The sequence below is a fragment of the Camelus ferus genome, chromosome X (assembly GCF_009834535.1).
Source record: "Camelus ferus isolate YT-003-E chromosome X, BCGSAC_Cfer_1.0, whole genome shotgun sequence".
Lineage (NCBI taxonomy): Eukaryota > Metazoa > Chordata > Mammalia > Artiodactyla > Camelidae > Camelus > Camelus ferus.
The window spans coordinates 30380680-30397657 of NC_045732.1; the positions used below are offsets into that span (position 1 = coordinate 30380680).

General features: G+C 34.9%; 1 protein-coding gene and 1 non-coding gene across 2 annotated transcripts in view; both read right to left on the bottom strand.

Annotated features, from left to right (window-relative positions):
• Nucleotides 1–16978, bottom strand: part of LOC102504131 (dystrophin-like) — a 562607-nt gene that overhangs the window by 29918 nt on the left and 515711 nt on the right. Inside the window, exons 10-11 of the mRNA XM_032474646.1 lie at nucleotides 2065–2253; nucleotides 1281–1462 (exon numbers count right to left, since the gene is read on the bottom strand). Of these exons, the coding sequence (XP_032330537.1) occupies nucleotides 1281–1462; nucleotides 2065–2253 (371 nt within the window). The remainder of the gene's footprint in view (nucleotides 1–1280; nucleotides 1463–2064; nucleotides 2254–16978) is intronic.
• On the bottom strand, nucleotides 2604–2675 carry TRNAD-AUC. Its single transcript has one exon. It is a non-coding gene; the product is annotated as a tRNA-Asp (tRNA).

Consider the following 16978-nt stretch of genomic DNA (forward strand, 5'->3'; position numbering starts at 1 on the left):
AGTGGGGCCACTATGGGAAAGGCAGTAAAGGAGAAGCCTGCATTTTAAAGACTTACACATTTTGTCTGAGGTTGCTCTGTTTAAGTTGTACAGTTGTGCAAATGGAAATTGCAATCTGAAGAACGATGGCATATGACCACAAGTAGGAGGCTCTATATCTTATGATTTATGATGATAAATGGGTGGAGAAAACAAGTTGACCCTTGGGCATGGGGTGGGGGCAGTCTTAATAGTTATAACATGGCTATTATAATTTTCAACTCTAGGGTGAGTTGCAATTGTCAAAATGATCATGTCTGGGGAAAAAGTCAATATGCATAGACCAGTATCTCCTGGTATGGAATGTCAATATTTGTGAAAATTCTATTTTATATATACTTCATTTATTCTTTCAGAATACATGAGCTTTAAAATGTGTTTCTCCCCTCCCTATTGTCACAATACAATTTAGTACTGGAATAGCAATCCTCACAGCATATCTAATGAGTTTCTTTCGTCCTATTTTAAAGGTTTTAATCTTCATAAATAATAGCTAAGTAAACTTAAGGCACTTGGACTATTTCTTTAGCTTAATGTATTCAAATCCACAGTTGACACTTCATTTCTTTTCATTTAAAAATAAATCTATCTTGTCTCGATAAGCTCTACATGAATACTCACACCTAACAATATAAATCAAAGCAACACATCCAGAATGATGAGATCTATTTGTTGTTACCTTTATAAAAAATATGCCATTTTCAGAAATGTCTCAAAAATTCTTTTTTGATTAAGTCAATATATATTCTTAAGATAATCCACAACTATGCAAGTACTTCAAGAAGGATTTCCAAACACAGATGAGAAACTGTTCTTTCAAGAGGATTTCCATAAACATATGAGAAACTATTTAATATTTCAGGAGCTTTTCCTTCAGAAGATAAGTTTCCTGTCAACTGTACCTAATATGTGATTTTATGTGTATGATTTTCTTTGTATACTTCCATGCCTTCTATATTCACATTTTAATTTTTAGAGAAAATTTGGAAAATACTATGACAACAATTTTAGCAATCTTTACAGTATAGTTCAGCAGATAGTGGTCCTTCTCTCCATCTCCACATCAATTACATAAGTGAAAATCAACATGTAACAGACATAAAAATCTAACCAAAATGCCCCTGAACAAGAGCTGCACACTTTAGGGAAAAACTAAGACTCCAAACTTAAACAAGAAAGTGCATGAAAATAATAGTAAGATTCCAAAACTCATTATTTTTAGAAATTTAAAACAGACTTACTTGCTTTGTTTTTCCATGCTAGCTACCCTGAGGCATTCCCATCTTGAATTTAAGAGATTCATTTGTTCTTGCACTTCAGTTTCTTCATCTTCTGATAATTTCCCTGTCCCAATCAGTTGGCTTCCCAATTGGAGAACATTGCCAACTCGTCCCTGATGGGATGTCAGATCCATCATGTACCCCTGACAAGGAAAGAAGTTGATAAAAGTTGACGCTCTAAGGAAATCATTATGGTTTTGATTGTTTTTTGCAGTTTTAAATTTGTAGCCCATTCTATATTCCCAATAAAAGTATTTTAATTTTTTCTTTAAGAAAACCCAATACTGTGTTTACTACAAATAGAGGAAAATTATTAGCTTAGGTCATCTTCTGCAGAAGCAGACCCTGAGAAAAGGACTTGTGTGCAAGTGACTTATTAAGGAAGAGATCCCAGGTGTGTCACCTCATGAAAGATCTCCCACTGGGGGTAGTTCCGCCTGATACCCCATAGGTACTCTGGAGTGTAAGTTCTATCTCAACATTAACCTTAACCCAAGAGAAGGGAGCTGGGCTTTCATATGCCTGTATGAGTCACTGGCAAAATCAAATCTCAGCACCTTCAAGTGTTTTTCTCCAAAGGAGAACTTCCAAAGCTGGCTATTGGAATCCCAAACACATAACATTTATTTTGCCTCCATCTCAAAAGAAACACTAAATTACCAAAACACAAGCATCTTGCAGCGTAACTGAGCAAAAAGGAGACATTATAAGTCATGAGCTTTGTTGCATCAATGTTTTCCTTTACCTCATGAGTGTGAAATTGTTCTTTCACTTCTTCTACATCATTAGAAATCTCTCCCTGTGCCTGCAATGTGTCCTCAGCTGAAAGAAGCCATGAGAGTACTTCTTCTAAAGCTGTTTGGTATCTGTCCAGGTTGACTTCAGTCTCCATCAATGAACTGCCAAATGACTTGTCCTCAGGAGCTTCCAAACGCTGAACAATAAAACAAACTGGGTGTTATACAATTAGTATCTTTGCAGACTGTTTCAGTACATTAAATGATAAATTGAATGAAATATTTAAAATGCTAGAAATGTCCACTTGCATTATCAGAGACACGAACAGCAGACACATGATAACAAGCCTGCATTTTTAACATCCTCACAAACAGACACAAATTCTCAAATGGCAGTTGGAATCCACTTCAAATGATTATTTTACTAAAGCTCTTCTGGATTACTACAAGTAGTGAATTCGTACATCATCTCTCCTAGTACTTTTCTTTGTTTTTTTTTTGGTGGGGGGAGATAATTAGGTTTGTTTATTTATTTGTTTATTTTTAATGGAGGTACTGGGGACTGAACCCAGGACCTCGAGCATGATAAGCATGCGCTCTACCACTGAGCTATACCCTCCCCCTCCTTAGTATGTAAATGTCTTGAATTTTCATCCACAGGTAAACTTTTCCAGTTCAGATTTTCAATCCTTTACATATACATTGCTGGTATTATATTTATATAATTTTTGCAATGACAATGACAATTTTTGCAATGATACTTCCCCAGGGCCCCTAATGAAATATTTCTAAAAATTTACAGACCAAAAAAATTATCAGTATGAAAATGAGGGGGGGAGGTAAAATTTAAAAAGAAATACCTCATTCACACATCTGAAATTTCTAATGGTATAATGACTTCCATGAATTAAGTGTTTATCTCCAGAAGGCCATGGTTTAAGTAATAAGACATCACCTTACGAAAATAAAAAATATGAAGTATTTGCTATTGAATTTATTTAGCAGGATGTTAAGTGAGATTCCCAGCATTTATCTTGTACTTTCTTCTGGGGCCCTAAAGCTGAGAACAATGGTTCCAAAGTGTTCATAATTCCAAAAAGAAGATCAAGGCTACCTATGAAAGAATTGCTAATAGGGGACCACAAAACTGTCCCACCACCCTTAATCCAATGCCTAGTTCAAAGGTGTGTAAGAGGAAGCAAGGAGGTTGACTGGAGCATTCTGGTGAGGAAGGATTCCTGTGGAGTGCTACATGTGTCCGTATCTTCCCCGACCTCAAGTCAAGTAATGGAGACCTCAAGAAAATCATGTCTAGAGCAGAGGGTAGTTTCCAAGATGGAATACTGACCTCTAAATCTGTCTGTGTGTTTACAGACATTCAGAAGCTATGGGACCAGTACTACTAAGTGATAAGAGAGAGCTCTTGGGATAACCTGTGTGTCTGCTGCTTTAGCCTTAGGGCAATTATCAATAGTAAGAATTTGAACAAACAAGAAAATCTACAGAATTTTTTTTTCTTAGGTCATGTGCACTCATGGTAGGTTGCTGGGCTTTAAAATTCCTGAGAAGGACCAAACTCAAGAGGGCTTCCTGCTGGGATAAGGCACACAGGCAAACTGTTGAAGTAGTTAGAGCAAAAATATTGGAGAAATATTTGGAGGGAAATTTTCTGTATAACCTAAACATAGTAAGTAAGCACTGGACCCTAACAAACAGGATTTTGCAAAGGAAACAAAAGGCATTGTAGAACAACCAGAAGCTACTTGGAGGGTTTCACGATCCTGTCTAGAGAAAAATCTATCCTTTTGATGATTCTGCCCTGGCATGTCTGCTTTTAATTTCCAGTCCCCAGCAATTCTGGGCCTTATCCCACTGAGCTGCCTATACCAACTTAATGGTGCTCTTCTGATAAATGTTCTAATCTTGAAATTTTAATATTATATATTTCTTTAACTATTAAATCCTTTAAGATGAAAAAGTACAGTGACAGTCTTTGGTGTAATATTTTCATCAAATGATGCATTCTTCACCTGTCTCTAGAGAAGTGGCAGAAATAGGTCATCCTTATAAGTGAAAATCACCCAACTCCAGTATCTCCAACAGAGAATAAGTGTCCCAAGAGAGCTAGTTGCATGGACCCTCCCCAAGGTCAAAGCAAGTTCTGCAGGTCTTAGGGGTCACAACAAGTTCCATGCTATAGCCCTTCTCTCTACCTGTAAATACTATACATAGTAAATATCAAAGTCATTATTCACAGGAAAAAAAGTCACCAAAAGCTAGCCTGGGAGATGCATGTAGACAGAACCAGCTTCATGGTTAGGCAACATGAGCATCTGTATGGTGCCCAAGGTTAAGGAAGACCCCCTGCTTGTTTTATCTGCTTCTTGACATTTACGTCTTAAAATTCTTATTAATTTTATCTTGGAACTTGGGTTTTGTAAGTGAAGTCCAATGGCGCGATGGAGTATGACCATGAACAGAGTAGGTAAGTACAATATGTGTGTCTGCTCCATTTGCATACAGTGTTTCTGGTGTCCCATAAGCCTATAATTCTGGTAGACCCATCAAATGTGAGAGTTGAGCAGACTCAAAGTGAGCACCAGGTAAGTATGTTTAGGATTGAGTGCCTGAGGGCACTGCACTGACAACCCCAGAAAGTTGTGCTTTCTGTTGGAATCAGCACTTGCTTCCGATGGAGAAATCAGGCAATCCTAAGAAAACACAAATAACAAAAGAACCCTATCATATTCTTCCTTACGCATATTGCTTGCCTATATTAGCCAACCATTAATAGTGAAATTGATGATACAGAAACAAAGGAAAAGATAGGGCAAGATGGTTCCTTTCTTTTCACTCCTTCCTTACTCATCAGTAAGCTTAAGGTAGAGAATATCAATAGAAAGTGAACCTATCAAGAAGTGAAATAAAAGACGGCTGAGTTAGTTGTATGATGTTACCACGTTAAGAATGAAATACATATGTATGCACAAGCTACGAAATACAAATTGTGCAATGGTGGTGATTCTGCTTGAGTTAAACGATCTTATATTTGCATTTACAACTGCAACTGCACAATATAACGAAAAGCAGTAAAACTCAAGCTAATACTTTAAAATTTTAATTTTCTTTATTCAGTACGATGTTAAAAAGCAAATAAAAAACACCATGACAAGTTGAGAAAATGACCATAGAATAAAGGAAACAGCTTTATATTTTAGTAATTTTAACAGCACTTTCCTTTCTGCTTTTTGAACAAGAGGCTCTATATTTAATTTTTCACTGGGCTGTGTACAGGTGGGAAAAAAAAGTACAATCCAATCTTGGATATTTTGCCTTGTCTGGGTTGTAGGTGAGAAAAGATGGGAGCTTTATTGTATACAGTAGAATGTGGTTATAAAACCAGGGGCTTTATAGGGGAAAACAGTCGGTGTCTGAAACGTAACTTGGACCTGAGGTCTTGTGTCACCCTGGGAAAAGGTACTTAGCCCCATCCTTAGCCTTCGCTTCCTCTTATGTAAAATGAGAACAGGAGTACTTTGCTAAGATTGCAGTAAGAATTAAAGGAGAGTATATAAAGTGTTTGGCAGAATGCCTAAACTTGTGTAAGAACCCAATAAAGTAGGTGACAGCTATAATTATTATTAGATTCTTAAATACATAAGAACCATTTTGAGACACAACCTACTCCAAGGTTACGTTCTTAAGTCACTGTCCAGATTTCAAGAGCCAGGTAATTTCTGCAGAAAAAATGACTGGTGAAACTTCTACAAGCAAACATCAATTAAATCAAACCTTTCTGGAACTGGAACTTCAATCCAGCTACTATTTAAAAGTTCTAAAAATTATTAACAATCTTCAGTTCAAATAATCTCCTGCAAATGATAAATTGTAAACAACACTATTACTCAAGTAATACAGCACTATTTTTTACCATTGTACAATTTGGATTAAAAAAGTAAATACTTCATGATTTACTGCTATTTACAGAGGGTTGAATTTTTAGGAAAAAAAAATTTAAAAGGCAAATCTTTATACTCAAGGACATGATGTCTAGTATTCATAAATTCTGAATCTAAAAGTTTTGTCTGAGAATGTCCAGAAAACAAATACTTTGCAAAGACAGACCTATTAAAACTAAACTCAGACATGAATAAGCTTGTGTAAAATTACATAAATAACTCAATTAATCATTATTTACATCCAAAAATCAATTACATATATATATGTGTGTGTGTGTGTGTTTGTGTGTATTATGGTCAAAATTATCAGCTGTGATCTGAATAATTCTTTCTTTCTCTAGACCACTTTTTTTTCGTATTTGTCAGTCATGATTTATCAGCGATTCATGAAATTATTTTAGTGGGTCATGATCAGGAACATTTACTAGGTCATTATTAGAAATATTCTATTTAAAAGTAAACAGAATAAAAATACCAGTCTGTATCATTTATATTAAGTACTAAATTGTTTTGTGAATTTTTGTTTCAGATATGCATATATATATGTATGTCTATGTATAAATGTACATATTTTGGGGCAAGATGAAAAAATTTTTTTTTCTATAGCTCATGGGACAAAACTGGAAATGGTTCTAGAATTTCAGTGCAGGCAAACCCATAAAAGAATAAATTTGCTTGAATTACACATTTGCACATTTTCAGTAAAACCCTTGGAACAACACATATTCTTTATAAATCCATCTGTAAAAGAGAACTTGGAAATAAAACAAATATACACTGAGAGGCTTATGCTTGTGGTTTTAGTTTCCCAAAATATATATTCATTGTCACAGTATTACATATTTCACCTAAACTTGTGGCTAGTTCATACATATTATGACATTAAAGGGAATTTTCTAGGAAATTTGATCTTTGCTGTTTACAAGAAAAGAACTATGCATAAGAAAGAGATACTAGTCATTTCATGAATGGAGATGCCAGTACTGGAACTAATTTTTTTTCCTACGCTTCATTCTTATTTTAATTTCTGTCTTTATCATAGTAGTTTATGTTTCTCTGCAGTACATTGGGCAAATAATGATTCAGATGAGAGGCGTAACAATGGATGGATGAAACAATTCTGGTTGTTTTCAAAATTAAGAACACTAAAATTTATTCAACGTTATCCATGTTCTTCAGAGGCTTAATTATTACCCATTTGCACAAAGAATTACTAGACATCATCACCTATGTTCCTTAAAGCTGTTGCTAACGCATAAAGGTGAAGGAGTAGAGAGGGGAAAAGTCAAGGAATGAGGGAAGATAAATGAGTCTGTGTGTTAGTTCGGCAATGTCCAGGACAAATGTCTGGAAACTTATTTCTAGTAGCAGAAATTATAATAAAACAGAGTGTTAGCCTTCACACTACTCCCTACATTAGTATTTTTTTTAAACCTATTTGACTATTTATCAGATCTTGGGTAAGCTATTTAACCTCTCTGTGTCTCAGTTTCCCCATCTGTAAAACACAAAGAAAATAAAAATAAATCTCCATAGGATTGTTGAAAAGATTATAAGTGATGATGCATATAAAATGCTAAGCGCATTCTAGTTTCCAACAAATGCTCTGCAATGCTTGTATTTGGGGACCAATGTTCGTTGAAATGGCAAGCGATTTTTATGAGGAAACACAGTTGAATGAGCTGTGTGTATTTTTAGAAGCATGATTTTGGCAATTCAAACTGAGATAAGTCATCAAATGGCAACATATAGGTAGTGAAAGCAGCAATCCAGCAAATCACAAAGCTCTTAGAAAAATAGCTGGGACGTTTCCAGAGGGCACAATCTATCACTGAGTAGTTTTATATTTCTGTTGAAACTGATCTATTCTGGCAACTTCTCCAAATTCAACCTTAGAATGTGATACGAGTTTTAACCTGGATAAAAACAGTTTTATTGTTCTTGAATGTATAAATGTTTCAAGAACATTTGAAATGTTATCACTTAGCTCCTTTAAATGTGCCATACTTCTTTTTTATGGCATCTAAGTCAATGCATGGATGGTGAAATTTTTGGTGTATTCTATAATCTTTTTATCCTTCAGTGAAAGATTATTTGAAAGCTAAAGGATTACAGAGGGATAACCAAGTGGTTCTTTTACTAAATAACAAAAGAACAGTTCAGAGGAACCAGGGTTAGTATCTGGAAATATTCTTGCCACATTTCCACTGCATTTCTTCTGAGATACAACATGTAAACCAGGGTATTATTCAAAGTGTGAAAAATGATTACAGAAGTGATTTACGAGAAATTAATCCATCATGCAACACTGTACATGACATTCAATCTAATGATACCATTCAATGAGTAATTTTTAATACTGCTTGTGCCTGAAATTCAGTTTAAAGTTAAGCCCTGATGAGAATTTAGGAAAAATTATGGCCTGCTATTATGGCAATATTAAAACAACAATCACAACAACAACAACTACATCTACAATAGCAGTAAAAACAGCTGCCATTATTTACTGGGCACTTAGTGTCAGTCAACTTGCTAAGCACTTAATGTGCACTATATCATTTTTCACAACAGGTCAGGATGACAGAGAAGAGTAGGGTGAGGAAATGGGAGCAGAAAAATTAAATAACATGCCAGAGGCCACAACGGTAATTGGCTCATTTGCTATTTAAAACCAGGGTGTTTGGATTCTAAAACGCACATCTTTACCACAATTTGATAATTCTCTGCTAATGAAGAAAAAAGGATTCAGAATCTATCAAATAACACCTTCACAAAATATCCTAACTTTATAAAAATTAAATAAAAATGTATTTGTAACTGTAGTGATGGACATTAACAAGACTTATTGTGATGATCATTTGGCAATATACACATAAATCAAATATACGTTGTACAACTAAAACTAATGTTATATGTTAGTTATATCTCAGAAAATAAATGAAAATAAGTAAAATTATTAGGGGAAGTTATATCCCAGGTTCATTAAAAAGAAATCACTGAGCTAATGTTCTAACCCAAATCTCTTTAGCCACCTGGGGAGGATTTTAATTTCAAATAGTAACCGTATTACAAGCTATCCTATGCCAGTTATATAAGATGGGTCCAATTAAAGAAAGCTAAAAGGAGGTTGATAAGATGACCAAAGCCATTTCCATTCAGATCACAGTTGAGCTGACCAAATTTGCCTTTTAAAAAATTAGTTTTCTTTTCTTTTCTTCATTTCTACAAGTTCAGAGTCAAGAGTATTGATACCTAGACCCCATTATGTTCTTAAATCAGACATCAAATAGAAAGTTCAAAACGGTGCTTGCAAGACACAGATACCAATATCACAGTGAAGAAGGGGACAACAGAAAGGTGGCCATGTGACAAAGCCCAGGTGGTGAAACAAACTCTCTTTTATAAGGCAGGGGAAGCTGAGCAAGAAATAAAGCTAACATCAATATTTTCTAAAGGAAGGCATATGCCCACCACTGTTGGAACTCTATACCTTCTCCAATTCCTATCACTTATCTTTGATTTTTAGTATCAACAAAGTTGATGTTACATTCTTCACTACTAGAGACTATCTCACATAAATGCTATTCTGTGCTTAGTATATCCTGCTTAAGAAGGAAAAGTGTATCACCTGTACACATATGTGTTATGTGTGTGTGTGTATTTACATTTAAAAAAATTCATCCAAAAGCCTATTAAACAAAAGGTTCTGGAATCAAAAGTGTTCATCTTGATACCCAGAAAAAACTAGCCACTGCAAAGACTGCTGGCCCTTCAATATCTGTCCTCCTCCATTTCTTTGATAGGAGCAGACAGTTTTGGTGACTATTTGGCTATTCACAATATAAACTACAGTTCCCTGCCTTCCTTGCAGTTAGGTGTGGCATGTGACCAAATATTGGCCAGAGAGATAGGTGTGTGCAACTTCTTTGTCAAGACCTAAGAACAGATAGGCTCTCCTCTTTGTCCTTTCCTCCTTCTCACAGGCTGGGATACATACATGGTGCTGCGCTAGCCCTGATTGGGGTGGGGGCGGGGAGGCAGATCCCAGAGGATGACAGAGCAACAAGGCCAAAGGACCTTGGTCACCGGATAAGCAGAGTTCTCCTGTGAGGCCTGAATCACCCACATGTGGACAGTTAAGATAAATAATTCTAAAAAAGAAAAAACTTGTTTTTTAGATAATCTATCACTAAATTTTGTCTTTGCTACTATCACAAAACCTATAGCCCATCTAATACACTAGCATGCCCTAAGTTTCTGGGATGTGAGACTTTACTATAAAGATATACATGTTTCTAAGAGCTAATATGTGATTTTAAAATAAACTTTCTACCATAAAATCCTGCATCTACCTGATAATATACCCTCTCTCTCTAAAACATGCTTTCAATGAAGGCAATAGTTCATTTTTCTTCATCATTTCTCAATCCATGTACCTTTATTTTTTCCAGTTTAGTGAGATATAATTGACATAAATCTGTAAGTTTAAAGTGCGTAGTCTGTTGATTTGATACACTTCTATATTGTAATATAATTACTATTATAGCTTTAGCTAACACCTTCATCATGTCAAATAATTACCAAGTCTTTTTGGTGGTAAAAATATTTAAGATCTACCACTCTCTTAGCAACTTTCAAGTATAGAATACATCATGTACCTTTAGCTATTACACCAGCCTTTATGTTCCACGAAGGCAGGGACCCCACTCCCATGCGTAATATATAATACAGCACAAAGATAACTAATAAAGATTCATTGAATTAAATTTTGGGGGGTATCTAACTTGTATTTATCATTAAAACTCATTTGTTCTTCTAATTTATAATCTCATATAAAATATGTTTTAACAAATAATCATGTCCTAAAAAACAAGAGCATCATGGTGCAAAATATCCATGATTGGAAATATGTACTTCTTCCCAATATTCTCTTTGATAATTTGTGTGTGTGTTTTTTAATTCCTTTTCTGTCTCTAATTTGTCTAATTCAACTCTTGCATATCACTGGGCATACATTTACTTTTTAAGTTATGCTATCTTTTATTCCTTATTTCCTCTTTTCTTAACCTCCTCTTAGTAATTTTTGCCTTGTGTATTATTATTCACAAAGTAATAAAACCCTTCCTATAAAATCATAAAGGATATAAAAGAAGTAGCCATTGCCATGACAAACTCTCCTAAACCAATGGAAATTTAGAAATAAAATAATAAAATATTTAATTAGATAACAAAATACCTAACATAGAAGATATTCTTTTTTAAATTAATAGAGTTCACAGTAAGATTTTTGATAAATATCAATAAACAACTATGTGAAACAACTTTATCCAAAATTCATTTGGTAGTGCATAAAGGCTTTCCAGTTTAGTTATTTCTTTGTACCCATTATCTCATAAAATTCTCACAGAACTCTAGAAGAGGAGCCCGTTTCCCAGATGAGGAAGCTGAGTTCACACTAAGAGTGCTGGAGGAGAAATCAGACCCCCAGTAAACCTATATTTCTTCTTGTCATTCTGAAGGGCTGAAGGAACAGTATGAGAGCCACAGATTCCTGAGAAGGCAGATGAACATAATAACTCTGTAATATTTATGATATGTTTCAATAATTTTAGAAGTCAATATTTGGTTGGAATTCATACAAGTTGAGAATTCAAACAATCGGGGATTTTCTAAAAGTAATTTTAAAGTAAGACAGTTAAAAAATGTCTGAGAAGACCAAATCAATTCCTAACTCTAACAATCCTACCTACTTTCCAATAGACCTAATGCAAATATAGCAAGTCTTACTTATTCTAATCAATCTTTTATAAGTATCTAAAACAAATATGACTCACTGGATGATACTTATACAATTAAAAGAATTTCCAAGTATATTGCTTTAGTCAAACTGTTTTTAACTTGAATGAAATCTTTCAAAATGAGCTCATTATTTTCTAAGTTTGTATATACTTTTTATATATAAATCATCTAAAATTTATGTTATAAATAATATCCCAACATGACTGTAGTCTATATAGAGTTTGCTATAACACAGAAAAACAGCCCAAAAGTGAGCTATGAAGGAAAACTAGTCATTTATGTATTTCCATGCATCCATTTAAAATGTTCTGCTCTAGCTCATATAGCATCATTTATAGTATTATTCTTAGTCATTTACTCATCTATTCAACAAGTCTATACTTCACTAAATTTGAAGTTAGACTCCCCTCAAATATACAAACTTATCTACAGCTCTATTAATCCTAGCCTCCTCATTTCACATTTCAATGGAGAATTTTACTATTCCTATTATGTAATCCAAGGATCCTTGAACTTTACACTTTTTCTGTAAAGAGCCCCAGAGTGAATACCTTGAGCTGTGGCGCCCACGGCAGGCCAGCTGCACCTACAAAAAGCAGCCCCAGACAATAAGAGAGTGAACGAGCATGGAGGTGTTCTGGTCAAATGTTCTCTACAGAAGACAGGTGGCAGACTGATTTGGACCCTCAGCCTGTAGTCGCCATCGCCTGATAATCCTTTTCCTTCTCATATTTAATCTCATTCCTTTTCACAGACTCAAGAATTTCCCACTGTTTATCATCCCTTCTCTCTCCAACCTCTCCCCCTCAAACTGAACCTACTGTGTTGCCCTCTTACTTACTCTGTCGCACATCCAAGTCAGCCTTCTCTACAATCTCACTGCCCTCCCTGGCCCCACTCCCACCTCATATGTAGCAATGTCTCAAAGGTCTCATGGTGCACAAAACCAATGCCTGCCCTCCAGGAACTTCGATTCTGTCTCACTTCGGAGGAAGAAAAACCTGAGTTCAAATTCCTGAGCCTCTGGAATTTATAAACAATCTGTGCATGACAAAGATATTTAATCTCAAACTCCTGAAAAGCCTGAAAATAGCTATGATTATATTAACATAGAGGGAGCTTGTAAGGCTTACAGATAAGATACAAAAAGTTTACATTAACTTGCGGCATCACCCCTTCCCATTCAATCTTTATAAAATTATTCCCATTGTCTCATTGTTCTTACTTAGTACAACACGGAATTAGCACGTAAGAAGTAACATCAACAAAGGGGAGTTTGCTTCTATTTAGATTCTAGGTTGTAAAAATAGTCAACTAAATTGACATGTTTTTGCTAAATAGGTAATTTCCTCACAAATAGTGGTTCTCTCCACTTCCTTCAGGTACACCAGCTACTTGGATTATCCTATCATTTTTTTATACATATCATTAAATTCTTTGGGTTTTCTCTTCAGTTTACATGCTCTCATCTCCTTTCCTTGCTCCTAGAAGTGTGGCGTGGTACGGTGCATCCTTCAGCAAAACCCTCAGAGGGGACTAAATATAAGCTCCATGGGTATAGAGGTTTGTTTGTTTTTTGGATTTACAATGTTGTATTAGTTTCTGGTGTATAGTAGGCTGGTACAAACTACTAGATAAACAACAAGGTCCTATTGTATAGTACAGGGAACTATATTCAGTGGCTTACTGTAACGTGTAATGAAAAAGACTATGAAAAAGAATATGCACGTGGGTATAGAGTTTTGTTTATTTTGTTCACTACAGTGTCTGACAAATCGAAGAACATAATAGATTGTTGTTCAATAAAGTAGTGAATCTCCTAGTACATGCCACGTAATAATTTTCCATAGTAGTTTATATTCATATTAGGACATTTTTCCCTAGGTGAATTAGACAGAAGTTACTGCATCTTTTCATCTCAGAGCAAGGAGAAAAAATAAAACACCTCACTTGTGTTTATAGCACCTGCTGCCTTAGTGTACTGTTTGTCTCCCTATTCTCTTCAAGGAAAGAGATCCTTTGTTTAAGGCCTTAAGGGCTTGACATTTATAAGGAAAATGCAAATAATATCAAGCATGGGAAGACTCTGCTAAATTTCATTATCAGCTGAAATTCTGCCCTCTGCCTCAAGCCAAGTAATAAAAGACCAGAGCAATCCTCGGCTTTGTTGGTGCAGGTAGATTAGAAGGTACATGGAGTCAGATGAAGGCAACAGGCTGTTCTATTTTATCACTGGCTCCTAACAAGCGTGCACATGCTTCAACGTTTATGCTTCAGGGTCTCATTGACAATTAAAAGCCCTTAATCTTAAGATTTAGAGAACTGAGAAGAGTGTATAAGGGTTCATTGCATTTGATAAAAATGAAAGGTGTGAAACTTTTGGACAAGTTTCTATCTCCTGTTGTACTAACACTTCTTTCACATCTTGAAGGAGAAGACTCAAAAGTCAGGGTGGTTACAATCTAGGAGGAATCACTCCTGATTTAGGGAACATACTGTAAAAGGATTCAAGTGTATATATGTATGTATTATAAAATGAGGCAATGGAAAACATGAGTAGGAATGCAAAAGACAGCCCCAAGTGAGACTGAGATAGAAAATTCATATCATAAAGACATATGTGTGTATTATTAGTTTAAAAAAACCTTTTATTATTATTGAAATGACTTGCTCTTTTATCTTCAACAATTTGGTTGAAAGCTGCCCAGCAAGCAATATCCTTGATAATTTATTTCACATTCACCGCTTCTTTTTCATTCCTAGTGACATCACCCTAACCCACTGGTTCTCAACCAGGAGCTATTTTGCCCTCTTGGGGACATGTGGCATTATCTGCAGGCAGTTCTGGTTCTCTCTGCTGGGGGTGGAGGGTGCTTCCGATGTCTAGGACACCTAATGGGTAGCAGCCAGGAGTGCTGCTAAACATTCGACAACACAGAGCTCAGCAGCAGCACAAGTACTACCACCACCCAGTGCCCCTCCACAAAAAATGAGCAGCCCCTAGATGTCAGAAGTGACACTGCGAAGCCATGCACTAAAACAACCCAAAAACGACACTGATGAAATGCTCCCCAAATTGATTCCATCTCCTCTATCTTTTGCTTACTTCAATCCAACTTGAGAATAGTTGTCATGTTTATATTATGTTACTCTTATGTGCAATAAACTTCACTGATTTCACTCTTAGAATAAAGTCCCAAATTCATAAATAATCTCAGATGTTTTCCTCCATTCTCTCTTATGGCTTCAGAAACCTATAAATCATCAATTTTCATGTTTTACCTTCCTACTTGTTTATTTTTCCTGCTACCAAAATATTAAAAAAAAAAACAACCACTTTTCCAAACACATTTAAATCATAGTCTCCTTTAAGTTTCAGCTCAAATCTCATCTCCTGTATGACTTTTCCTGAACTTTACAATAATGCTCTTCAATTTTGCAAATGTTCCTCTTTATCAAAACAGTATTTGTGAATGCATATTCCATTCCACTTTTTAAAATCACCTCATTCCCCCTCCATTTTGAGAAATAATTCAACTTAAATGCCCTATTCACTTTGCACCCAACTAGATCAGGACAGTAAAAAATTTTAGCTACAAAATTTAATCTTCTATTATCTAAATCAGGCTTTGTTGCAGTATAAAATGAAAACATTATTATAATTATCATGTGGATTCAAAACCTCACTAAAGTACTAAAAGTGTTTCATTTATATTTTCAACTAACTAAAATTTTTTCCTTTCAATTTTTTGTGCGCAGATGTGAAAGATTTCATAATTGACACATCTATGGTGGGAATATTGCCAAATATCCATGTTTGAAATGTACTCTCCACAGCACAGATTTCCTATAAAATGTGGTTCCTTTCTTAATCATTGTTAATTAGCACAGACATTTACCTTGAAATGAGAGATCAAGTGTTTTTACTGCTTTTGGAAATATCTCAGAAATATTATGTACAGCCCCTTGCCAACACAAAAATGTTCAACATATTTGGAATGCTTGCTTTTTTTGAAAAAGAAAATATGTATGACATTTTTTCAAGTACTTTGTCATGAGACAACTACCACACTTCTGTGCAGATAAAAAGATTTTATGGGACACTCCCATTTTATTGTAAAATAAATACGTACCCTACTACTTAATATAATACAATCTGTAAACCCACTTAACGGTTCACATGCATTGCAATGCATCCAGAACACCAAAGACGCTGACAAAGAAGGCCTCATACCAAACTGCTCTATTAAAGATCTCTGACGGAGGATATTAAGTATCATATGTTATATAAAATCGTCTGAAAATTTGTATGTTAAAAATTAGTAAAGTTAATTTCTTTCTTAACTTCAAATAAAATATGCATATGAAGAAACATCAAAATATGTTCTTCTGGAACCCCAGAACATCTTGTGTATCTCTTAGGTAGCTGCTCCCCAATTTGCAGGCTATGCTCTAATCTAGAATGCTTTATTCATCCTCTAAACTCCTATAAAATTTATAAACAGAACATAAGTATAATGCATTGAGTATTTACTATCTGTAAGGTGTGCTACAAGTACACCATTAAGTTATCTAATTTAACCTTACAACAAAAGGAATGATTACGGTCTACATTCTACAGGAAGGAGACCAGATTCATAGAGGTGAGAAACTTGCCCAAGGTCACACAGTTAATAAAGAGCAGAGATGGGAGTTTAACTCAATATCTGTCTCACAGAAGCCTGTAATTTTAACTATGTTGCCAGACGTATTTTTAATAACTTAAGGGGAAGAAACATTTCCCAGAGATAGCTAGACTGGTAAAATTGCATTTAAAAATCAAAATATAATAATGTGCCATAATTTCTGTGAATGTACTGACTACAAGTTTCTCATATATCTCTAGAACTACTGACAGAATTATTTGATTCATCCAGTGTCTCTCTCCCCTAGACTTTTCTGTGAATAATTTTACACATTTTTAATATGATTGAGTTTGGCATGTAATTTTGGTATTCTCAATAGAAAACTTGTTCATATAAAGACTTTAAAATATCTACCATGAGCTTCATTAGTACAATGCCCTAAAATATACTTACATACTTAAAAATTTAAATCACCACATAAAATTATGGATACTATAAGATATGTAACAACAGTATCACTGGGGTTTTCTGTTGATATA